Source organism: Erithacus rubecula, assembly GCF_903797595.1.
Source record: "Erithacus rubecula genome assembly, chromosome: 8".
Taxonomy (NCBI): domain Eukaryota; kingdom Metazoa; phylum Chordata; class Aves; order Passeriformes; family Muscicapidae; genus Erithacus; species Erithacus rubecula.
Genome location: NC_136659.1, coordinates 12,081,815 through 12,107,010, shown reverse-complemented (window position 1 = coordinate 12,107,010; position 25,196 = coordinate 12,081,815). Strand labels below are relative to the sequence as shown.

At 44.1% G+C, this 25,196-nt stretch overlaps 2 protein-coding genes across 6 annotated transcripts in view; one reads left to right on the top strand and one right to left on the bottom strand.

Moving 5' to 3' along the window:
- Positions 1-25,196, top strand: part of FASTKD2 (FAST kinase domains 2) — a 271,660-nt gene that overhangs the window by 74,175 nt on the left and 172,289 nt on the right. The gene's annotated exons all lie outside the window — the stretch shown is intronic.
- The window catches only part of KLF7 (KLF transcription factor 7), a 64,047-nt gene that overhangs the window by 10,414 nt on the left and 28,437 nt on the right, over positions 1-25,196 (bottom strand). For 3 of the 4 annotated variants that reach the window (XR_013774858.1, XM_079310753.1, XM_079310754.1), the window contains exons 2-3: positions 22,846-23,458; positions 4,364-4,487 (exon numbers count right to left, since the gene is read on the bottom strand). Coding sequence is in view for 3 of the 4 variants with exons in the window: in XM_079310753.1 (XP_079166879.1) it covers positions 4,364-4,487; positions 22,846-23,458 (737 nt within the window). In the remaining variant the exon portion in view is untranslated. The remainder of the gene's footprint in view (positions 1-4,363; positions 4,488-22,845; positions 23,459-25,196) is intronic. The other variant, XM_079310755.1, reaches the window with a different exon arrangement.

Here is a 25,196-nt window from a genome sequence, read left to right as displayed (position 1 = left end):
CAGTCTCTGCACAGCTAGAATTTTCTAGCCCTAGAGTGACAAAATACACCCTTGGACCATCATCTCTCTCATCAATCTTAAACTGAGAAAGCAGCATGCTCTGGCTACAAGGGCTGCCAAAACAAAACAACAGCTTGAGTGGCTGCCAAAAAGACAAGCACCAGCTGGCACTTCAGTCTAGGACAAGTCATAAGACCCCCACCCAAGCACAGCTTTTTCACTCCAATTGTCTCCTATAGATGTAACCCAGGAAAGTGTGTGCTGAGTCACACCATAGCCAGATCTATTAAAATTATAGATTCAGTACATTGTTTCACATCAATAACTACCATATTAGCATCTGTAATATTTTTATAGGTTATAAAATGGTGCCATATTTACTGGTTTATAGCTAATAAAATGATACAATACTAATTCTTCACATTCTCCTGCTGACTAATTCAGTCAGTATCTCTTGGTAAGGCTGGTGGATGTGGCTATCTATTTTCAACTGTAAAACAGTCCATACAAAATTTTTGCAGCTAAATCACATTGTCAATATTGATTACTACACACGCTTTTTTTTTTTTCCCTGGGACTAGAGGCAGCAGTGGAAGAGGCTCCACAGGATAAGCTGTCAAAGGAAACTACTCTTTTTAAAAATCAAGGAACAAGAGCTTGCTAGTCTCTAGTCCTGCCCATGACATGAGACTTGGCTCTGCACCTCTGGCTCTATACCTCTTTCAGTTCCAGACCAGCTCTGTACATCACCCATGGGCCCATCACAGCCTTCTCCATCATCCCTCCCCCAGTCTAGCTCTTCCTAGAAAGAACAGTTTATGCTAGAATAAGCCACTCTAATTATAAGTCATACAGGGATGTGTGATACAAGAATTCCCTGCTCTTAAACATGATTCCTTCCTTTCTCTTTTTGATGTATCTCCTTAGCAACACAATACTGCTTGGCCCTGAAGCCACTGAAGGAGAAAAAGGGAAGGTAAGTACAATGGGAGAATATATTGCTCAGCCATCTTTCCTACTAGCTGTGTATTTTGCACTGTGGGATGTGTTCATTCGAGCTAAGTGCTCTCTCAGTTTGGTATCAACAAGGAAACCATGTGCACATGTGCACATACTCAGAGTGGAATATGCATCCCAACAGTCTGGCACTAAGCTGCTGTCTCCTAAACACCTATTTATGTAGAATCAGCAAGTGTCACTACCTTGTCAAACTCTTCCCCCTGAAGTGCTGAGGGCTTGCACTGTGTGAGGAACAACCCCAGTCCGTGTTTCTGAAGAGCAAAATTCCTGGGGAATGCCATTAACTATCATAACCCTGGCATCTGGAAGGCAATAAGGACTTTCCTGGGGTGCCTTCCACACCACTTTAGCCGATTCTCCTTTCTCTCCTGCTGCCACAAAGCCACACACCATTTGCAGTACATATGATGTTACTCAAAGCACTGGTAGTTTGCCAGATATGACTGACAATGTGATCTGTGGGCTGCGTGGTTTTGGTACAGGGCTGGGACAGCAGGAGAAGAGAATTTCATCTTCTTATCTCTTTTGTTATAAAATTGACTTATACACAGAGGACATGAACACTCCTTTGACATTGGTCGGAAGGTGAGAGACACAAGCACATCTCAAAAGAGTCTTGGAAGGGAACTGCAGCCAGACTGTGTGAACCACATTCCCCTCTGCTATCTGAATCAACTCTTCCATGCTCTGTTTGCAAAGATACAGCCTTCAGCTCTGAACAACAGGCATAGGATTTGTGCTACATTAGCGTTGTTAAAACAGTTCCAATCAGCTCCTTAAAACTGAACAAGCCAGCATGTCTGAGAGAGTGGTCACAGCTTCTGTCAATAATGGAGAGTGCAATAAAGGGTAGCAGTTCAAATACAGAGAAACTGTTCTCCAGCTGGAACCCTGGCTCAGGAAGGCACATCTTTAAAAGTCTGCCTAAATGGCTAAAAGGCAGTTTCAGGCTCATGTTTCAGTGCTTGCTTGAGGTGACCTCTGCAATAGGTGGTAGCAAAGAGCAAACAAAAGAATGAAAACAGTAGTATAGCAGAGTGGGGCAAAAGAACAGGCACTGTCACTCTAAAAGCTTGCAACACTTTAACTGGGGAAATAAGGACAAATCTGCCTCCTATCACCACACACAAATAGCATGGGCATAGAATTTAACAGTGCACAATCCTCAGCACTCTGAATTTTATTAATAATGTTTTTCCTTCATCTACAGATTCAGCAGAAGAGCAGAAAATGCATTAGATGATTACAGGGATATATGTCTTGACTGCAGTGACTGAGGTTGCTGCCAAAGAGAAAAGCTAGGTTGAAAGGGATAATATGGAGAGGGAGAATAACGATCACCTAACAAAGGGCCTAACAAGAAGTTGAAAATACTAGCAGTATTTCTTTAGATCTCTGCTAAAAATACTGTTTGTCCTGACACAGAAACCCTGGGGCTGTGTGTATATGTGTGTATGTGTGTGTGTCTTTGTGGGGCCACTCAGAGGAAAGAAAAGAAAAATGCAATGCCTTATATTTAAAACAGAGAACATAATTGTTCTCATTCACAGAAGTGCTTAAACAAAAGCAGAACTGCAGAGGTCCCTACTTGGCTTATCCTGTCCCTCATTCTGAGCAAACAAAAGATGATCCAGGGATAAAACAAAAGATAATCCAAGAGGAAGCCCTCCGTGGGGGAAGGGGGACGGGAAGAGGGGAGACAAGGGCAGAAGAGCACTTAAGGAGATGAAGCTCTTGGAAAAGCAGGATGTGAAAATGATCAAATTTCCTTCCCATAAAAGGATGGGGTCCCTTGTTTATATCCCACACATCCTCTCTCCACTCATATTCTCTGTTGGTCTGGTGTACCCAGAGGCTTCCTAGAGGCTTTATTGTATTACAAAATGTTTCCTTATCACAGTCGAGAACCTTAGTGCTGCATTAAAAAGATGGGTAATTTTCTTAAGCCTCTTTTAAAAATATATATAAATAGGATTAGCTGGATAACATGTTCAGATGCAAGCACATTATTTGATTACTCAATAGTGGATCCAGGTTTCACCCAGGGCACTGCCAATCTTCAGCTGGGGGGGTGAGTGGGGGAGAAGTGCTCATTGTTCGATCCTGTCAGTGCTGTCAAGAGTCATTACAGGGGTAATTGCTTTTGCTCCACCCTGATTTCTTATCAATTGGGATTGGGGATGTGCAGAAGGGTGTTCCTTTGGTTTTGTTTGTAAATGGAAAGAGCCTAGCACCAAGGTGGATCAAAACCACTCAGCACCAATGAAGAACGACCAGATTTTTCATAGAAGGTCAGTATTGATTGAAGCAGGTAAAGGATCGAGGTAAGGGCGGCTCTCCGGGGAGCTGCTCAGCTCACACCCCATTTCTGAGTGCCCAGAGCCCTGCAGTGGGACAGGCTCCTCAGGAACCTCGGCCCTGAGTAGCTGTCAGGCTTTCAAATCTGGGCCCTCACGGACTGAAGGTGCAGAGTATGTCCCACTTCAAACAGAGGTCAAGAGTGAGATTTCAAACTGTAGGAAAAGATTCACTAATTAGCAGGAATGTGCAGAGATCACTGATCTTACATAAAACAACCCCATGAACTTGAATGGTAAAATGTGTCTAAATGTGTCTAAATCACTCTCGGGCTTTTGAAAATGTTGCACTTTGTTGTCTTTTCTTTATGAGCCCTGGACTCAGGTAAGAGAAAACAATGATCATACAGAAATTAAATGCTTTTTCGTTAGAGGTTTCCTATAGATTTGGGCCCCCTGTGGCACAACACCCACACACTCCCCATTTCTCCTGCCATACACCAATATTTTTGTGATGCCCATCCTGCCAAAATGCAGGCAGGCATCAGTGGTGCGTGGGATAGTCCATGAAGCAGAGCAAATAGAGGGAGCTCTGTCTTTGTGAGTACAGCAGGCTTACAGGATAAGAGACAGAAAGATGGGGAGATGCTTTGTGGAAAGGTCCATCACTGAAACGGTCTAAGGCCCTCTGGATGCCTTCTCTGCTGTAAGAGTATTAACAAGAGCTGCCCTATGAACTGAATCCTGTGCCCACAACAGACAGCAGCAGGGTTCAGTCAGACCTACACCTGGTCCCACATTTTGTTCCATGCCATGGGATGGAAACAGCTTAGACTGCTTAGGAATAACTTCCTATCTGCCAGCTTGCCTGGCCACTAAGGCAGAGAGGAGGGGGCCAAACAGAGGGTCCCTGCATGGTACAGAGATCAGGCAGTGGGACAGAAAGGGACTCTCTGCTGGGAACCAAGTCTCTTGCCTCTGTGACTGGTCACACCAGTCACAAAAGTCCACAGGTTTCTTGAACACCACGTCAGGAGCTGCATTACCTGTCACAATGGTTGCATTTAAAGGGCTTTGCACCCGTGTGCTTTCTGTAATGCCTCGTGAGCTCGTCGCTCCGTGCAAAACGCCACTCGCACCCTTCCCACGAGCACTTGTAAGGCTTCTCACCTGCAGAGGGGAGGAGAGAACAGTCAGCGTGGCAGCAGCAGTACTGAGCACTCAGCTTGAAAGCCCCGTGTCCTCCCACCCTGCCTCTAACCCATTCGAGTAGGTTAGCCCATCACACAATTTGTGGTCAGCCTGGGATGTAAATAACTTGTACTGAGGACAGTTCCAGTCCAGATTTTACCACAGCTAAAAATCTTGCACAACCTTATATCTTGTTTCTAACAAAACCAGCCAACTGGCCTTTGAAGAAGCCCTAAGACTATCTTCAAACACCTAAGCAGCTGTGTGGCTAAAGCTTGATTTTCAAACAGCTCTTCAGCTCACTCTAAGCTTGTCAGATATATTACTGTGGTACCTGGGTGATTGTACAGGTCACACCTAAACACTGTACAGGTGTGCACCACTCCTGAGTGACCACCACTACTGCATCATACACTTTTCCTCAAATCTGTTTACCCTTTGCATGGCCAGCCTCACATACCCCTCAAGCATTCATGCCTGCTGCCTCCAAGGACTGCACCTTTTTTACCTGCTTCTGACAAGAAATCTACCCCTAGAACCAAGAAATTATGTGTCAGGTCGTGGAGTGTGAGAGGATACATTTTTACTTCTTTGAACCAGCTGGTCCTTCAGACTTCTCGCACTACACCTTCATCAGCTATTATTCTGCCCCAAAATATTAACAGTACCACTGAAGGTAGTGAAATGGTGTAGCAGTAAGACAGGAGAGATTCTAGTCTGCTGGTAGCAGCTGGATTCAATGATTCTTGTGGGTCACTTCCAAATCAGGATATTCTACAATTCTGTGTTTATATCTAACTATTTTCTAATGCACATCAGTCTCTGCAGATCAAAGTCTGCCATGGTGTAACATCTATGGAGTCATTAACACCTTCTGATGAAGAATCCCAAGTCATGACTCCCTTTTTCTTATTCAGTGCACATGCACCAGTGTGCATTCAAATACAGCATATGCCCTCACAATAAATGCTCCAGTGCATCTCCTACATAAACTCCATGTCACTCTTCCCCATGCAGTCAGGTGAGATAAAATTCAGACAAGAAATCACTATCACTACCAAGCTTCTAAGTGGATTATTACTTATTTGTTCTTAAAATTGCTAAGAAGGTAATCTTAAAAAAACCCACCATGGGCTACACTGAGGCTGCAATCTGTAAAACCCCTCTAGGCCAGTCACACAAAACAATCACTTGACCACAGCAGACAATGCACAGACATGGGCTGCTATATTTGTTGTGTCTATTCAGCAAGTAGAAGAGTGAGATCTGGTTATGGGAGACCTAAGGATATCATGATGATGAACTGGAGAGGCAAAAATAGCAAGAAAAGTGAAAACAGAAAGAAAACTGCAGTAAAATACTTGAAATAAAAGCTGCTCTCTGTTCTGTGAGTTTCTGCAGACTTCTTGTTGCACAGGCAGCTCTGCTGCACAGTGGTCATCTGCCCCAGACAGAACAGCAGAATGGGCTGAGACCTTAACTGAAGCTGAGCCATTTTACTGGCCTCTGAGAAGTTTCTTCATCTCAGTAGTCAAATTAAAGGATTTCTTGGGATGAAGTTGTGAAAAGGAGACAGCAGCTGGCAAACCTACACCAAAATATCCATTTATCCCACAGTCCCTGAAAGGCCAGCCTGGATGTTCATGTTGTGAGTCACAGTCCCCCATGGGAAAATGCCCAACAGGACAATGGACTGAGCCAACAATAACACCACTCCACTTAGAATGTGCCTGCTTGGTCACCTCTGCAGACTCACCTCCCGTTCCTTTATTGTGTGAACAGGATTTCTTCAGGAAAATAAGAAGTTAGAATCATCTTCTTAGCGAGCAAGGTGCTGGTGTCTTGTTCCTGGGCTGGTTACTCAATTGTATCTCAAATACTGTCACCAGTGCTGGCCCCACTGGAGACTGCAATGGAGCTGCAGCTGCAGCAGTCTCCCCCAGCCCTTTGCACCCCACCTGGCAAACAGCATCTGCTCTCCTCAGAAAAAAGGGATGTCCTAGGCCTGGTCCTGTGCCTGTGATGGAGCACCAGTTTTGTCTGAACAGTTCATGCAGTATTTTAAAAAGTTATCAGTAAACAAGCCTCAGTGATAATGCAGTTCCTTGGTTCTCTGACGCTCTCTAGTGCCTACCTTAGAGTGGAGACAGCCAGGCAGAGGAACTGCCTTGCAGCACATTTGCCACACATGCTGCAAAGCAAATGCAGAAGACGACTGCTCAGCCAAATGTGACAGGTACAGCCAGCCTGAAGGATACAGTCATCTACAGAGCAAAAGGGTGAAGGAAAAGCATCCTGGGCTTTCTGTGAAATTATATAGGCTACTAGGACTGAAGGGGAGTTTGGCTTGTTAAAATTTGTCAAGAGCTTTGAAAATATACAGTGCTATATATAGGTTACAAGAGACAGAAAAGCCAAGTACGATTACTGGTAAACCCACAGAATGACACATATCTCTGTTACTTGCTGCAGGGGCTCCTCTCCCAAGTGTTCCAGCTCTGGCCTTGCACAGCCCTGAGCTGAGTCTTGTTTTTCCTTTGTAACCCAAGCCCTGTTCAGCAAAATGTCAGACAGTACCTCTCAGTGCTCCAGACTGCATGCTGCCATACCGTGCTCCCAGTGCACAAGGTAAATGCAAAGGAGCACAGTGACCTTTAAAACCATGTCAGATGGCTCTTTGACCCAGAGACCTCAGAGGTTCGATTTCCTGCCCTCCTGCAGCTGCTCAAGAACACAGGAGGGAAGGAGGAGAGAGACCTGCCTGTCTCTGCATGTGAAGACTAAGAACAAACTGCTCCTTTAATGGCTGCTTTCACCTTACACGGAGATGAAATGGAAGTGTATCTTGCCAAGGTGCACATATGTAGAAAGCATGGGAATGAAAAGGGGGAGAGGGTTCTCCTACCTCACTACTGGCAATAGCAGGGAGAAAAAATGGAAAGGATCCCTTCCATGTGTTAGGCTCTCTTGTTCAGAGGATTACTGAGACTAAAAAGATAGATCATGAAATCTTCCTCTGCTGAAGGCAACGGCAAAACTCCTACTCACTTCTACAGGGCCAGGATCTCCCTCTTTTTAAGAAATTAATTATGAGCTGCAAAATCTAATTAAAAATAGGAACATCACGGAGTTGTGCCACACTGACTTTTTTCTACTTTCTCAAACTAAAAACTACATTTAAAACTTGTGCCTGAAAGCCACCCCCAGGAAGGATGCTCTATGCCTTAAGTCACCTTTACTCAACACAAGGATCTCTGCCGTCCTTAAACAAATCCGTAAACCCACATTTATACAAATGCACTCAATGCAGGGGCCAGTCCTCATGCAAAAAGAAGACAATACCTAGAAACATGTTAAATACTCAGTTCTTTCAGTTCAGACTTACTCCACACCATGGGGCTGGTTCAGATTCCACACATCCATAAATGCACCTGGAAAGCAGTGCAGATATATTCAAGCAGTGAATTATGCAATTTTCCTAGATGAGCACTTGTGTTTAAAAAAATGAATCATTTGCTTATGGAAAATCTGTAAGCAACATAGAATACTGGCTTTCAGCTGTTTCTACTTTTTCTCCTGGGAGTCAGAGATACTACCTAGTTACTGATTTGTAGTTTCTGTGGGCAGCACATGCATCAGAGAGCAGTGCAGCATAGTGAAGGAGTGCTGCAGTGAGACAGTGGGTGCACAGGACCCAACATCCACACTGTGTGCACTGGAAGGGTGTTATTTATTTCTGCCTGGCCACAGCCTTGTCCTGTGGCCTGAGCCTGGGCTGTAGGTGAAGTGTGCCAACTGTGCACTCACACAGCAGCTCCTGCAACAGGGAAAAAGCCACATCTACACTCTGGCCAGGCTGAACCAAAGCACATGAAGGGGGACAACCAAAGCCTCATCTCAAAAGAGGTCACTTGATCACCAGGAAACACTAGGGTCAGACACATCCTGAGCTGCCTGGTGAGGATCCTGGAAAAGCAGCTTGCACATGCCTGCTTGTGCACAGAACTGTGTGCCAAAACCTACTGCTCTGGAATGACTGCATCACCAAAATAGTCCTACAGAAATGCTATTAGCCCTTCAGATATACTTTAGGGTTTCAGTCCATCATGACTGCACACTTCTGTGAAGCAGTCTCTCTTCCCTGTGGCTGTGTCCATACCTCATTTTAACCTTTTCATGTTCCTGGAGCATATTTTATACCTTTGAGACTGGGATGCTTGGGGAGTAGGTTCCCTGTTTCACTTCTGTTTATGGCACCTCACTCAATTGAGCTCTTCTTCTAAAGAAGAAGGACCCACAAAGCACATTTCAGCCCTCTGTCCTCTATTTAATCCAGCCTGGTGCAATCTGTTAACTGGAGGACAAAGACCTTTGAAAATTTATGGGAAACATGCAATAGTGAAACTAAAATTGCAAGTGACAACAAAAAATCCATCAGACTTTAGCAGTCCTGAAAACTATTCCTTTTGTGACTAAGAAGAATGCAAGACTAAATATAAGGCATCTAGTTACAAAAATGAACAAATGATTGGTACAGCTTTCTCTTGAAAGCAAAAAACTTATTATTTGAAAGTATGAAAAAGCCAAGCACACAATCCCATTTACACTGTGGCAAGCACACACTAGGCTTCCAGCAAAACATGATGGATAGAGTTGGGCTGGTTCTGTAATGACCACCACACTGGTGTTTGGAACTCCTCCCTCCATTTTCCAGCCTCAGGCATTCTTGGTGAGTTTTGTCTCATACAGCTTTAGATAATGAAAGCCATCATCTGACACTGCCACCTATGGCATTATTTTTCAAGCAATGGGGAGGCAAAGGCATGGGTGGATCATCATACCCAGGCAGACTGGAATTTGAGGTGAATTTCTCTACTTTGATTGGGCAGGGGCCCAGTCAAGCAGCTCAGCTGCATGCACCTGTATCTTTTCTCTCCAGGCACAACAAACCACAGAACATTAGGCTTTCACTCCAACATATATTTAAATTGTAAACCCTATACAAACCTTCATAACAAGTATTTCCTCACAAAACACAGCAATGGAGATGTTGTCTCTTCTCAAGATCCAGAGACCCCCTGTCCTTGCCAGCTATATACCACAGGCACCCTCTAGGTTCCAGATATATTTCTCTTATCCAAGAAGTAAGGCAGAATTTGCTAAGACATCTCAGAGAGGCAGTTTCAGCAGAGTGATTAGAAACATAAGGTTACAGGACACAGAGCTACCTACTCAAGATCAACTGAGGACAAGATCACAAAATTACAGCACATAATGGGTACATTATACTTCCTATACCTGCATTGTTTACTGCCAATCTCAAGGGTTAAAAAGTTGAGATGCAGTCTTCTACAGAAATAATGAGATTTTAAAGAAGAAAACAATAATATTCAAACATCATTTGCCTTCTACTTTGTAGATAACCTAGGGCCATGGTTTTAAACCTCTCTTTGCAGCCCTGTAGGCTAAGAACATTTATCTTGAAATACAGAGGAAGAAATTTGCTCTCTATTCCCTGAATTTCAACAGCAGGAACTTTAAGAAGAAAACCCTCCGGATTTTGAGGTGTGCACAATAAGATCACAGAGTTCCAGGGTGATGGGGTGAAATATTGGAAAAATGTTCATAAGGCTCAAGTTTCACCCTGTATCTTTATGGAATTGAAAGCAAAGGTATTATGATCATCCATCCATCCATCCATCCATCCATCCATCCATCCATCCATCCATCCATCCATCCATCCATCCATCCATATCTAGTTCCTTACCCCTCCCCAGCACTCTCCTGCAGGGCACTTATAAAACAATCAAGTAGTTCAAGCTCCCAGTCCTGCAGTGAGCTTCAGAGGAGAATAACAGTGAAAATCCTTGCTGATACTTCTCTGTGCTAAAATGTGGTAGTGTGACAGGAGTCCTTTAGTCCCTTGACACTCTTTTTTGATTTAGCCAAAAATGTTTGAAGAAACTAAGGGGAAACTCACAGTTTCTGCCTATATGCATATTTGGAAGGCCATTCAAAACAGACATTTGTTGCACTATGTTTGAAGAGCTCCTTAATATTACACAGCTACACAAAACTAGCATGTGAAAGTGTGTTTAAGAAAAAAACCAGCATGTATTCTAATCCACTGAAAATTTTTTATATATAGTTTCAAACTCCAAGAAAGTTGTCTGAAAGAAACACGAATATTTCCTTCCTTTTTATAATCTGTAATTTAAAAACCATATAAAATTAAACTAGTTCTAAAGTCTTAAGGTCTAAAAATATGTATTGAAAGACAGTTTCAGCTACACTTGTTCCAAAACTGATGTTTCCAGAGAACTAGACAAACTGTAAAATTACAACTGAAAAAAGGAATTAAATGCAAGATTTCTTGCTTGTATTTTTCCTATAAGGAAGCTCTGGGGGTCTGAGCTGTGTGAAGAAATATGTGAAGAATCAAGTAGTGCTTTTTAAGTGTTTTAATAATTTTTCTTGCTACCCTTCCTGAGAAATCCTTTTGGGACCTACTTCCTGGGCTGTGAGTGGGACTATGCCTTTGCAGGAGCAGGATGAACCCAAGCATCCTTCAGAGGCCAGTGCCTGTGGGGATGCTGCTGCTGCAGACAGGAGCCACTCAGAAGTGCCAGAAGCTGCTGTGGTTTTGGGGCACAAGCAGCCCCCCAGAGCACCTTGCAGAGAAATGCCAGGCAGGCATTCCCAGCTGCTCTGCAGTTTATGATGAAAGTCTGCCTCAGCACAATGAGACGCCTAATGTGGAACTTCACATTACCAATATTTTATATTTATGTAGCACTCTTCATCTCCAAGGGTCCCTGAGAGCTTTACAAGCTACATACATGGAATACCAATGAAGCCAAGCCATAATTCTTTTAATTAGCTGAACATCAGCACACAGCACATGGCACAACAGAAAATATAACTGGTCATTCCTCTCTTCCTATGTAAACTGCTACATGAGATTTAATGGAAACATGTCTCAGAAGGACATTTGGGTTTAAGGACCTCTGAAAAATGAAATCTTACCACTCCTTAACACCAGTGCTTGTCTTCCCTCATTACATATACAGACTTTGCCAAATATGAGACACAGCAGAGGAGCTGCCCCAGATCCACTCCCCACTTTCACACCAGATTCAGCGTGTTACCATCACATGGCTCAGGCAGCTGCTCTGCTGGTGAGGTTACAAAAAGATGGTGAGCAGCTGCAGTCCAGAGCACAACAACATCAGCCTCTTCTTAAGATTAATAAGTTCATTTCTTAAGCAAAAAGGAAGAGCAGGCTGTTTAATACACATGTCCTCTGGAGATCAATGCTAATATCTAAGTGTATGTGCAACCCATCAACCAGTAAAACTAATTACAAAAATCAATTTCAGATACTTTTCTGAGCCTTTCATTCCTCAATAAACTCCTAATTGATTTTTGTTGGAGACTAGAAAGCCTAATTAATATTTTTATTATTTAAAAGAAATGCAAAGGAGGGTGCAATGGTAAGTGCTTAACTGGCCCACCAATGTTTTCTACACACAAAAAAAAAAAGAGAGAGAGAAAAAAATTAAATTGGCATTTTATTCAGTTTTGCCACCTGCTGGAAAAAATGGAAAAGCCTTTGAAAGGGTGACAAAGCACAAGAGAAAAGCTGGCAGAAGACAGTAAGGGGCAGAAGAGGAATGTGACAGGATTGTGAAATACACAATGTGAGAAGGTTGTACCTATTTTTAGAAGGGCAGGGATGATCAAGTGTAAAAGCAGTACATTTCCATGAATGATGTACAGCTCCTTTCATCCAAAAAGGTCAGCAGTGCCCTTACAGAGAGGTGACACTGATCATATCTATATTAGAGATAGGGGAAAAGAGGTTAAGAAGCAGACCCAATGTCCAATCAGTCTTTCTACAAAACTTCAAAGCTCAGGATTAGCTCCTAAGGGCCTTGCCAAGGCTTGTCTACCAAGCCAGCAGCAGTCTTCAGCATGTAGCCATTCAGGACACAAAAAGAAACCAATTTTTGCAGCATTATGTCTTACACACACACAAGCACCTAACACACATCCACAAAGCCCACTTGCCTAGCTGAAAAGCAGAGAAAAGCAAAGCATGTAGGAACATTCAAAGAAATGGAAATGTTCCATTTTCTGCTCAAGAGGCTGCATTTAACAAGCGCACATTGCCCGGGTCTGTGCAAGATTCCCATTGAGAGTGATAAAGCCTTTGCAATGTGCTCCTGTTCAAACCCCTCTCCCAGCTCCTCTTGGAAGGAAGCTCCTGGATGGTGGGGGGGAGCAGGGCTGGGGGACAGATGCTGGTGCCAGCCTGAGCACACAAGCCCAGCTTCTGCCCCGCTAATTGTCAGCACATCCTCCCCTGGGCCGGGCCCTGGGGACAGCAGCAGAGCAGTGGGGACAGGCGAGAACCTGGCAGCAACACCGGCAGCAAATCTACCCAATTAAACCTCCAGAATAAGGGAGTGGAGGGGGAGGGAAGTGAAAAAAAAAGGAGGAGAGGAGAGAGAGGAGAGGAGAGGAGAGGAGAGGAGAGGAGAGGAGAGGAGAGGAGAGGAGAGGAGAGGAAGAGGAGAGGAGAGGAGAGGGAGGATAGAGAGGAGAGGAAGAGAGGGAGGAGAGGAGAGGAGAGGAGAGGAGAGGAGATGAGAGGAGAGGAGAGGAGAGGAGAGGAGAGGAGAGGAGAGGAGAGGAGAGGAGAGGAAGGAGAGGAGAGGAGAGAGAGGAGAGGAGAGGAGAGGAGAGGAGAGGAGAGGAGAGGAGAGAGAGGAGAAGGAGAGGAGAGGAGAGGAGAGGGAAGAGGAGAGGAGGAGAGGAGGAGTAGAGGAGAGGAGAGGAGAGGAGAGAGTAGAGGAGAGGAGAAGGAGAGGAGGAGGAGAGGAGGAAAGAGAAGAAAAAAGAAAAGAAAGAAAGAAAGAAAAGAAAAAGAAAAGAAAAGAAAAAGAAAAGAATAAAAGAAGGAAAGAGAAAGGGCAAAAAGAAAGAAAAAAGAAAAGAGCAAGAGAAAAGAAAGGGCTGTAGTTTGCTTGGCAACGGGCGGCAGAGCAAGCTGTGCAGCAGGTCGGGCTGGTACCCAGCGGCGGGGCCGGCCCATTAGCGCTCCGCATCTCATGCATTTCGTGCCGGGTCTCCTAGTAACAGCCTGTGCACGCCGGGCTGTTGCGCTTCCCCTCCTCTCCTCTGTTTCTCTCGATCAACGAGGCATCGCTTGTTTGCCCTAATTACACATTCTCTGCTTGCCTTCAAGCTGCCATTACTTCGGTCCCCAGAGGAGCAGCAAGAAATTTTTAAAAATGTCCTCTAATAAGGGCTTCTAGTTTCAGATTCTGTGGAGCTCTGCAAGCTCAAAGATGCAAAGCAAGGTAGCAGCAGCAGAAGGACAGATGAAAAAGGAAAAAAATTCAGCAGCTCACTGGCTCAGATTTTTCCAGCATTCTGAAACATGATCTCTTCCCTTTGTTTTTTGTAAGGTATCTTGCAGGGTGGACAATGAGATAGCCTTTAAAGGACATGGTGCATATTTGCATAATCTAGAGCAGTGTATCAAAGATCTGTTCGTTGGAAACCTATGGTTTGGGTCAAGAGTTTCTGAGAAATTCCAGACTACACATAAAGGCAAATAGGCCAGGAAAAATATGAAATACATGTATCACAGACTGTGTTCAGAAATGACAAAAAAAAGAAAAAAAAATTAAGAGTAACAGACTCCCCTTTTCCACATGCTAACATTTTAAATAGTTTTGCTGTATATTTTTGCTAATGAATGTAAAGTTTGCTTATTCCAGCTATTGCAGTGCTGATGTTTTTCAGCATTTACCATCTTCTCCCTTTAGTCACTAGAAAATCAGAGAAAAGATGACCAAAAAAATGATGCAGACAGGCAGAGACAGCACAGGAATAAAACAAGAGGGGAAAAGAACATACATTCCTTCTGATTTCCCATTTTTGCCAACAACAAAAATGGAAACAGATCCAAGATCTCAATCATTCAGATACTGAATGTGATTTGGCGATAGATGCAAAAGGAAAATTGTGTGCTTGGGCTTAAAGTTCTGTCAAGTTCTATCACTAAAGGCTGCCCTGGTGCCAAGGCAGAGCTACCCACATGCTGGCAGGCACGTTTAAGGAGATCCATCCCACCCTCCCTGGTGCTTTCTCTGTCCCTGGGCACAGCTGGCAGGCTGCACCCAGCAGCACATGAGCTCCTTGCTGCTCCACACTGAGCAGGGCTCAGTGAAAAGGCCTTGGCATGCTGCTGGGCAAGCCCTGGTGAACCAAGCAGACTAAGAACCAAGCTCTCCAGAGCACAAGGCAGTGAGTAAAGATAATTAACTTTACCAGCCAGGAAGCTTCCCCATCTGGATCTCGGAAAAGGCACAAAGGATTACCTGTCCTTAGCTCTAAGGGGGTTACATGCAACCAGCTGGAAACCAGCCAGATCATTCACGCTGCCAGGTGAGTGTAAGTAACCAAAGGAGAACACAAATATATTGCAACATTCCACTGCTGGGTGACACTGTGTCATCAGGGAGAAAAATCAAATAAAAAAGAGGTTTTCTGTATGAATCATGTTTACTAACACACATTCAAAGCCTAACAAAGCCCAAGAAAAAAATCACCTTTGGGATTCTATGGGTCTCACAAAGAATTAATGATAAAATATCATATGGAAGTCAGTTTACAATGGATCATAGCTTAATCCATTCAAGTTAATTCTTATCCAGACATTCATAGATAGAATGAGCCAAGTTTTTAGCTAAACTTGTTACACTGTGCACAGTTCTTTTCTCCCTGCCTCTCCTCAACACACATGATCCAATTTCTAAAATAACAAACAACAACCATAATGGAAAAAAACCCAACTGTGGAAAATTTCACTCTGAAGAAGGAAAGGCTTTGCAAACTTTACAGGTGACCAACAAGATGTAGAAATGGAAGTTTATATTAAGTAAGCTATTAAGACCTCTCTGTGTGTGGTGAGAGTCCAGATGTACAGGAGGAAGGAATAAATCCCTGCTAAGCCTCTGAATGTGCATGACCATAAAGTTGAGTACACCTTTTGTTCAGAACTCAGCTGGGCATCAGCTTTTATCTTGAAACTCATGTTTCTCATCATTAGCCTAGCTAGCATGCCTGCAAATGTTTTTTCAGCATTCAGTTTTTGCAGCCACAATTTTCAGTTCTGAGTTTTGAAAGCCAGATGTCTTCAGGAACAAATCTACCTAACACAACATTTGTGTGCTTATCTGTAAATGGAGACTTTTGGGATTGCAAAGTGGCCAGCAGTGTTTTAAAGACTTTGATTCTTATTATGCCTTCTTATCATGTCTGAAGCTGACCAGTGGAAAGATTTTGGTTCTGCAGTCATTGTCCTGAAACAGATGGCTTCACCCACTGTGAAAGAAGTTGATCCACACACAGAGTTGAGGAATTTATTTACAGTTCTGTGAAGTTCTGGGTGGCAAATCCACAAAGGTGAGTGTAGATGTGTCACCTATTGCTTTAGTGAGAATCTGAATCACCACACGTTGTTATGAAGGGAGTAAGTTCTTTGAAATTTTATATGGTAGATTGTGTCCAATTGACATTGTGGTGGTAAAAGGTGATTAAACACATAGGAAAGGTAATAGTATGTTGAGAACGATCTGCTATTCCTCTTACAGGTCAGTTTGTCCAAGACCCTGCTCGAGAGAGGTTAAGATTTTTTGTCAAAATGCATGAATTTTTTGCTTTCCCTTTAACATGGGTTGCCTTTGTGCTGTCAAGAGGATTTTGTGTGGAAATATCATGGCTGCCCAGCTGGGGCACAGCACTGAACGCAGCTTGGATGGAGTCTGGGCACAGCTCACAGTGCAAGTCCTGTGGAACACAGTGCCACTCCACTGCTGGGCTCAGTGCCTGCCAGCAGGCATAGCAGTGGGACAAGATTAAAAATCCACCTACCCAGGTCCTTCCCAGCTCCATTTTGGCCTTCATTGCCTGCCAGCCAGGCAGAAGACAAGCTGTGAGGTCACAGAGCCCTGTGCAACAGCAGCCATGATGTCACATTGCAGCACATGGAGACTGGGCAGCCCGGAATGTCACAGCCTGACTGACCAACATGGCAGGCAGAGGCAGCTCACGTGCCAAGATGTCACCCCTGCAAAAGACCAGGATGAGGCTCATCCTGGTGGTCTTCCTGACCATGGTGCTCCACAGGCTGTCTCTGGTATTTGTTGCCACCACGTGTACGGCTGAAGAATGGACCAGCAGCCCCTACCCCTGCAATCCCCAGGACTGGGTACGGTTCAGGATGGATATCATTCCCGAGAGTCCAAAGAAACCTGCTGTCACCAAGAGCATGACTGCTGAAAGGACCAGGACCACTGGCCTTTGCAATTACCAGCACTGGGCCAGGGAGGGGCTGGACATTGCTCCTGAGTGACTGAAGCAATCACCCACTGTCCCAGAGAGTGCAGCCTCTAGCCTGCCCTATCCTTTGGGCCAGCTTTGGAACCACCTTGCCCCTTGACATGACCTGGTTGCTCTGTACAATCTGTGGGGCTGCTCAGCATCACTTGTATTGCCTTTTGCATCTGGAGAAATGTGAAGAAATCTCAGGGCGGGGAAGGTGACGGATGTCCTCATCTAGAGTAGGGACAGACTGCTGGGAAAAGAGCATCTTGAGTTGGTCCAAATTGTTCTACAGGATGGAGGCCAAAACCAGCCTGCCATGCAGAGCCATGAGGCTTTTCTATCACCTCCACATGACAGAGCTCTTCTAAACAAAGGAATCAAAGACAATTGAGAAAACAATCAAGACAGGACCAGATTTCAAGGAAAAAACAATGCCAACTCATCAAACTAGGGAAAGGGTAATTTTGGCTGAGGGAGATTATGACTGTCAACTCACAGTGCACTGATTCAGGAACTCAAAAGAAGAAGACTGAGCAAAAGGAACAAATAATTTAACCAAAAGAAGATTGAATAATAATAATTAATTAATTAATAATATGAACTGTGACTTGTAGCCAAGTAATATTAGTGCCTTTGTTCCTGTCAAATGTTCTGTGGAACTCACTAGACCAATAGGCAGTGCAGAGGTAAACCCATGTAGGCTGCTGAATTGTGGCAAGACATTGCCACAGGCAGAGAAGCTGGCTATAAAAGTATACCATGTAGATGCCCACATACCCAAGAGTTGGGCAACTGAAGAGCATTACAACAACAAACAGGTGGATGGGGCTGCCAAGATGAAAGTGTCTCAGACAGATCAGGACTGGCAACACAAAGGTGAACAAACAAATAACACCTGTTCACATTTTCAGCAGTGGACTCACCACAAATCTATGGGTCTCTCTACACCAAAACATCTTGGGCTTTGCCTTTAATTTCTCCTATGCCACTAATACTGTTCTCCCAAATGCTTTTCCCTAAGTCATTATTCAGTCTTGTATCCTGCAGAATTGGTGCTATGCTTGGCTATTTGCTTTTTCCTTCTCTTCATTTGCTTTCTGTTCACAGACACTACTACATTAAACAATACAGCAATGCAGCTTCCCATTCATGTGTTATCACTGACACACAGTCTTTATTTTCTCTGTTATTCCTTTACTTTGTATCAATCTTCTTTACCTATCATCCAGCCTACTCTCCTCAACTTTATCCCTTCCACTAATTTCCAGATATTTTCTCTTTCATCTCCAACACCTGGGGAAAGTTCTTCTCCATTATTTTATATGCCATCTCAAAAACCTACTGTTGATTAATGCTCTTTCTAATCTCTCACGTCTTATCTTTTTCTTGCAAATGTAGTACTTTGTTTTCCTGCAGGGTGGATTTGTTTGTTTTAGTTGCTCTCACCCAGCATTTTGGATCAAAGAACTATATAATTTAAAATAAGATGTCCTGACAATGTGAAACAAACCCCACGTGAAGAAGTGCTATCTTAAGACCACATGGAGACTAGTAACATCTATTTACATGGGTATTTCTCACTTGTTTAGCCCTTAGAAATCTAAATATAGATGTGAGGTGCCCAACTGTTGTTCCTCAAACTTGAGCAAACTCCATAAGGATAATTTTTTTAATCACCATTTCAATATTAAGGATTTCCTGGCCAGTTTTTATGTGATGCATCATTCCTGGTCAGAAAGCATCCACACCATCTTATACCTTCCCCTGCACATTACTGCAAGGAAGGCTGATAGGAATGGTTTTGTCAGGAGATAGAAATCTCCAGCAGTCTTTGATTTGGGAGACACAGTCACATCCTATGACTAATCTTTCCATAGGTCACAGGCCAGCTCACCCTTAGACTTATTTGCATTCAGACACTCTCCAGCAATATCCTGTTTTCTAATTTAGGAAGTACTGATGATTATACATGGGGTTTGGCTCATTGGAATTCCTCCCCTCTCCAATCTCCATAGATTGACAAATCATCTCCATGCATGTGTGAAGGCAGGATGAAAATTTTCCTCTCTCAAAAGAGAGAAAATGCCATTGTTTGCACTGGTATCTGCTCCATGAATAACTGTGAGAGAATGTGCTAGGGTTGAATTACCATGTCAGTCCTGGTTGCTCCTTCTTTAGATGTTTTTACCTCACTCTGGCAGTGTGTTTTTTCCAAACCTACAGCTTGCCTCTTCCTCCTGTTTACAGGCCCAGCTGTTATTTCTTCCCTGAGAGGCTTCTTTGCTGCACTCTGACAGTCAGTCCCACCACTGCTCTTAGCTCCTTTACACACCCCTAACTTTAGAAGCCCCAGCTTGCTTTGAGTTCAGTCAAATATTTTCATTTCCCTTTCCATACAGACAGTGTTTTTCCCTTTCCCTTCCAGATTAAATTCTCTCCCACACAGATGATTGTTTTTCCCTCTCCAAAGGTCATCCAGAAGGTGGTTTCATAACCAGTTCGACCACTGATGGGCCTTATAGTGCTATCCTGATTCTCCTGCAGATGAGATGTGGGACAGTAATGTGGAAGATGCACCAAGTGTAATGTATTGTCTGATGGTCCCTGGGCTTTCTGGCAAAGCAGAACCCCAAGAGAGGATTGTTCCCAAGCTAGCAAGCTGCTATCAGCCTGCACTGCCTGCAGCCCAGCCTGGCTCAGCACGCAGCAGCGAGGAACAGCAGCCAGCGTCTGTCTGGTCAGCCTTACATACGAACGAAAGGAATGCAGCCTCCTTCCGCTGCTCCCGCCCCCCACCCGCTCCCCAGCCCGTGCTTTCTTGTTTTCATACACTGCAGCAAATCCCTTTGATCCAGCAAGTGGACTTTGCACGTGCAAGCTGAGTGACCAGCCCACACCTGCCTCTCTGCCTGTGAACCCCACACTGGGAGCTCTTTGTCTGTCAGGGCACTCACGCCCGTTTACAATGCCCATGCTGGCAGACTGCTCTCGCATGACACACGAACAAACCACCAGCCAAAGGAAAATATCTTGCAATAATTTCAGACCCTCTGGCTCAGTCACTGACTTAGCCAAGTGGCTACTAGCCATTGGCACTGCTGGGTGCATTCGCAACCCACAGCACACTCAGTTCAGGCATGAAAAAAACAAAGCACTCATGGAGAAAAGGGCTTCTTGTCCCATGCCCTGAAGGCTGCATGGGAAAGGAAACAGCCCTGACATTTATAATTCAGTCCCAAATATCCATAGCTACTCCTCTCTGTCCCACTTTTTACCAGAGGCAGGAGCTCCCTGTGGGGAACCCCACTGAAGAGGTCAGTGTGAACACATTAAATGCCTTGATTGTACCAGCTCTCATTTAAGGCATCAAATGGTCAGTGAGTTTTTAGGGAACAGAGCATGTAAGCAGTATGAAGGGGTCTGAATGACTTTGTGCTCCAGACTCAAATAAGCTGTTAAGGTAAGCCTATCACACTCCTTCCCTCAATTTACTCAGGTTGCTCCCAGGATGTAAATGTTCACAGGTATTTAGACAACCTGCTTTCCATAGACAAAAATGAGAGACAGGTTTCCTGCTCCAGGTTCTGCATCAAAGATGTGTTTTAATAACAAGGCTGCATTCAGACCTGATCACAAAGGGAAACCATGCTTTCTACAAAAGCATAGGGCAAGAGCTACAAGAGCTAGGACACGGGCAGGACAGTTTTACAGCTATTAGGACAGGACAGATCATCATTCCAGGTTTGTATTCCCTCTTGTTTTTTGCCTTTCTGCTTTCCTAACAACTTATGCTATCTGCCAGGAACGTGGTGAATGGAAACAGAAACACTCCCATAATTTTGGGCTGTTTAAACCACTGATGGTTTGACTGGCAAGATCAGAGGAGTAGCTGATCCCACCAGGTGAGGTGCTGGGATTGGGAGATCTGAGCTCTGCACTCAGGCAGCTGCAGTCCCCTCATCTAATAAAGGTTTTCCCTATCAGCCAGCAAAGGAGGATGTGCCTTTCTCACCATGTCAAGCACTGTTGTGGACAGGCAGGCTCAGCACATCATGGCACCACACACCATCCAAGGCTATTTAATAGAAAGATCACAGGGCCAGTGAGAAACCTTTCTCATCATGGATTAATTGTAAAATGTACTATTTCACATGGTAATGTTAGAGGGGAAAGGTTTTGGCCTCAGAAAATTCAACCAGGCCTAAGGTTGGGTTTAAAAGCATGCAAAGTCTTACAAGATTTTGAGATCAAAGGGTAAAGGTGCTGAGAGATTAGCAGTTTTTGCAAGTGCTCCTCATGACTCCTTGTCCATATTCCCATTTCCATGACAACACCAGGAAAACTTCACAAGTTCACCCTTTCCAGGTACTGTGTCATATCCCTGACTAACTTCAGGGAAAGCTGTGTAAGACCCATCACTTCCAGCCTGAGGATGAACATGAGAGTCTTATCTGAACAGACAAGATCACTGGGTCAAGAGCTCTCACACTCTTTATTTGTGCTTTCATGGAAGCTCCATCATCTGCTAGAAGGCCTCAGCTGGGATGTCCCATTGGCCACCCCCAGCAGGGACAGCAGCCCTCACAGCAGCACTAGTGCTACAAGGAACCAACATTCTGACCATGCTGATGCTAATTTTAAAATTATTGTACTACTTCACTGGCTTTCAAATCACTGAATCACAGGTGAGGTCACTCCTGGCAAGGTGGCTATCCCCAGTAAAAGCACTAGAAAGCCCATATAAAAAGATCAATGCCTTTTATGCCTTACTATGATTTATACTTCAGACCATGTAACTTTTACAGTGCTGCCTAGTATGTGATGGATGCAGCTCTCTTAACAACCCACATATTTATCTGATTTACTATGTTGGTCCAATGTGTTATTTTCTGCCTTGTAAGAACAACCTTGCTTCTAGGAATCTGCCTGCATGATAAGATCATGAACTAAATGTGCAGTTATTGTAAGAGACCACACATTTTACAGTAAAATTGAGAAAACTGATTATAGCAATCCCTCTGGAAACAAGAATAATCACATGATAAGACAGTGCTAATGGGAATTTATCATCTCTCATCACGTGTGAAGCTTAGAACAAAGCAGCAACGTGTGTGAACTGCATAGCTATTAATGCCAATGAACACCAGCTGAAAAGCTGCTGGGGACTATGAAGAAATGAGAGGAGGGAACCTGAACAGCCAGCCTAAGCCAATTCAGTATGCTTCAACCAGCTTACACACGGATATATAACATTTGTAAATGTTACCCAAAATAACAGCCTCACATCTATCCATACATCCTATTCCCTCTCTACCTACACTATTTCATTCAAACTCCATGTCATTCTTTTATTGGTTCTCACTATAATTTAGCACTGGAAAAGTCCAAGATCACGAGTATCTTAGGGGTATCTGTCTCTGCATGCCTACACGTCTGCATCTACACATGCTGCCTCATGCACAGATTATTCCTAAACCACATATCTAAGATCTGAAACACATTTCTCTTTCTCCCATACAAAAGGCACCAAAAACCTACCCACGCTGTTTTCTATTTGAAGAAAATAACACTTGACTAAACTTTACATTTTTAAAGTTGTCTTGTGGAAGTGAGTGCCAAAAACTCAAAGTGATATGCACATAGTTTTAACATGATGATACATCTACATCCCTTAGGTATCCTAAAATTACTCTGCATGAAGCCCCATAAGACATATGAAACCCCACCAGGTTAATGGTAGATGGTGAACTCCTCTATCTTATTGAATAATGAGTACATTTGCTGGCCTACCATATTTTCCACTGCCCTGTTTCATAAGACAGAAGCTTGGACTTTCAGAAGAGTTTGTTTTTTTTTCCTTTTCTAAATGAGAATAAAAGGAGATGGTTACAGGTAGGTGGCAGGAGGACAAGATGAGAGAAGCATTCTACATAAGTACCTGTATGAGTCCTCTGGTGAGCCTTTAAGTGGGAGCTCTTTGTGTAAACTTTCCGGCACCCATTAAACTGACAGCGATGAACCCTCTTCTTGTTTTCTGGGGATGCTTCTGTCCCTGTACCTCCTTGCTCACTGTCACTTTGCCCGCCTTTTATTGTCCCCGCGGTCGCTGTTGCTACACCCACTTTCACAGAGCTGAGTGAAGTTTTCTTGGCCACCAGTTTCAACGTCACTGTGCCATCCACTGCTGAGAGAGTCTGTGGGGTTTTTACGAGGTGGCGGCTGAGCTCCGGAGAGGAGGGCGGCGTTAATGAGGTTACTGCATTGAGCTGGGCCTGGTTGACAGCCGTGTAGCCTTCTGTGGAAGAGCTGGTGGGCTGCGAGCTGAGGCACGTCTCAGACAGCAGTTTGTCACGGGAGAGGATAATGTCCATGCTGGAGCTTTTGTCACATGTACTCGTCTCCACTGGTAAAAGGATGGGGTCCAGCCGCCGTATGCTGTCCTCTGCATCTGGGGATGAGGAGGCATGAAGGAAGCAGTCCAAATCCTCACCAAAGGTCTCAGAGATCTTCCGTGGCTCAGTCTGAAGGTATCGCTCCAACTCCAGGCATGTCTGCAGGAGGAAAGGGAGAGGGGAGGGAGAGAAACCACTGTCAGAGAGGGATTACACACAGCTGCCACCGAGGGCAGGAGACATGGTCCAGAGGCATCCCAGGACAGCACTCATCAACAGCAACATCTGCTTGTGAGATGCTCACACACTGGGACACATGAAGATTTGGCACTTGTTTGAGGCTGCTCAGTGACAGTCTGGAAATACCCACATATGGTAGTAGGTATTATACTAGAAGTGAAGATACAACAACTTGAAAGCACCCACTACATTTTCATTAAAGTCTGTACATTGTTCCATGGGTACCAGGGCCTTCCTAACTTTAGGTATAATTTGTCCAACAGCCACTTCCTATGAAGCTATCCCAATAGACTCATCATTTGGCCACGTACAAACAAAAAGTCACCTCTCCAAATAACTGCTTCCTCTTCCTTCACAAACATTAACTTTCTCTCCAAATTTAACTCAGTGTAGTTGGCTGGGGCCCAGTCTTCCTTAAACAGCACAATTCTGAAGCGTGGCATTTTAAGATAGGAGGTAGAAAAGCCTCCAATGAGACCACAGCTTGTTTAAAGGGCCTGAGAAAAGGAAAGGTGACAGATAAAAAAAGGACCTACTGTCGGTTTTAGAGGGAATTTTGGCACATCTGGTCAAATGGTGCTTCCTGTGTACCAGACTTGCACAAAAACACACAGCCCCCCCTTTATTAGAAGGTAGGTGAAGTTGCAGTCAAAGGGGCTGCCACATAACAATGTGCTCCTGCACCTCCACAGTGCAGTGACCATCAGCACAAGAATGGGATGAACCTCCTACATGAATGCGCCTTATTATGAAGTGCCCTGAGCTTGCCCCAGTAAAGCCTTCAGCCACCAAAGCACTGCCCCAGTCCTCCACAGCCAACATTATAAACTTTTATTGTTTATAGAGAACCGTTTGCTACAGTTTCAGGAGCTTTTAATGGAGTTTATTAGCACTGTTTTTCATTTCTTGCAGCTTGAAAGGATAGCTGGTTTAATACCACCATTGTGATTTCACGAGGCTTGGAGAAAGAGACATTCTCACTAATACATGTTAGAAACCTCTAAAAACTACTCCTCAGAGAACACTTCTACCAATATTAAGAAAGGGGTTATAGTCAAAAATTTTTAATCTATGGGAGCTGGTGACCCAACTACATCTCAATCTGGAGAGTTCAGCATCTGATCAAGAAATAAAAGCTTCCTATGACCAGAGGAGAGACAGAGACTTGCTGCCTTCTAAGTACAAAGGTCCCATCAACAGGAATGTAAGGAGACCCCACTCACAGCTCTCTAGGAACTGCCAGGTAATTTGAGATTATTACTTTCAAAGCTCCCAGGAAGCAGCACTGTTGGTTGCAGATACAATGTGGTGGGATGATTTTCAAGTTCACAACAAAATCTGCCACACTGTTGGTTTTTTTTTAAATAACAGCTGATTATAGATCTGAGCTGTAGAGATGGACAGAAAAGCAACAGAATAGAATATATGCAGGTAAGACATGCTATACTTCAGCATGTATGTTATATTCAGAGATATGAGATTATCTGCACACAGGCCTGGGGGTGGGACACTTAGCAATTTTATTTGCCTTAAGCAACCTTTCCATTTTCTTTATAAAGTGCATTTCTGGGACTATGAGAAACAGCTTTATCTGGAAATCTGGTCTCTCCCCAGATAGATCCTAATGGGTTTTGGAAGAAGCTTTCCAACATGCCAC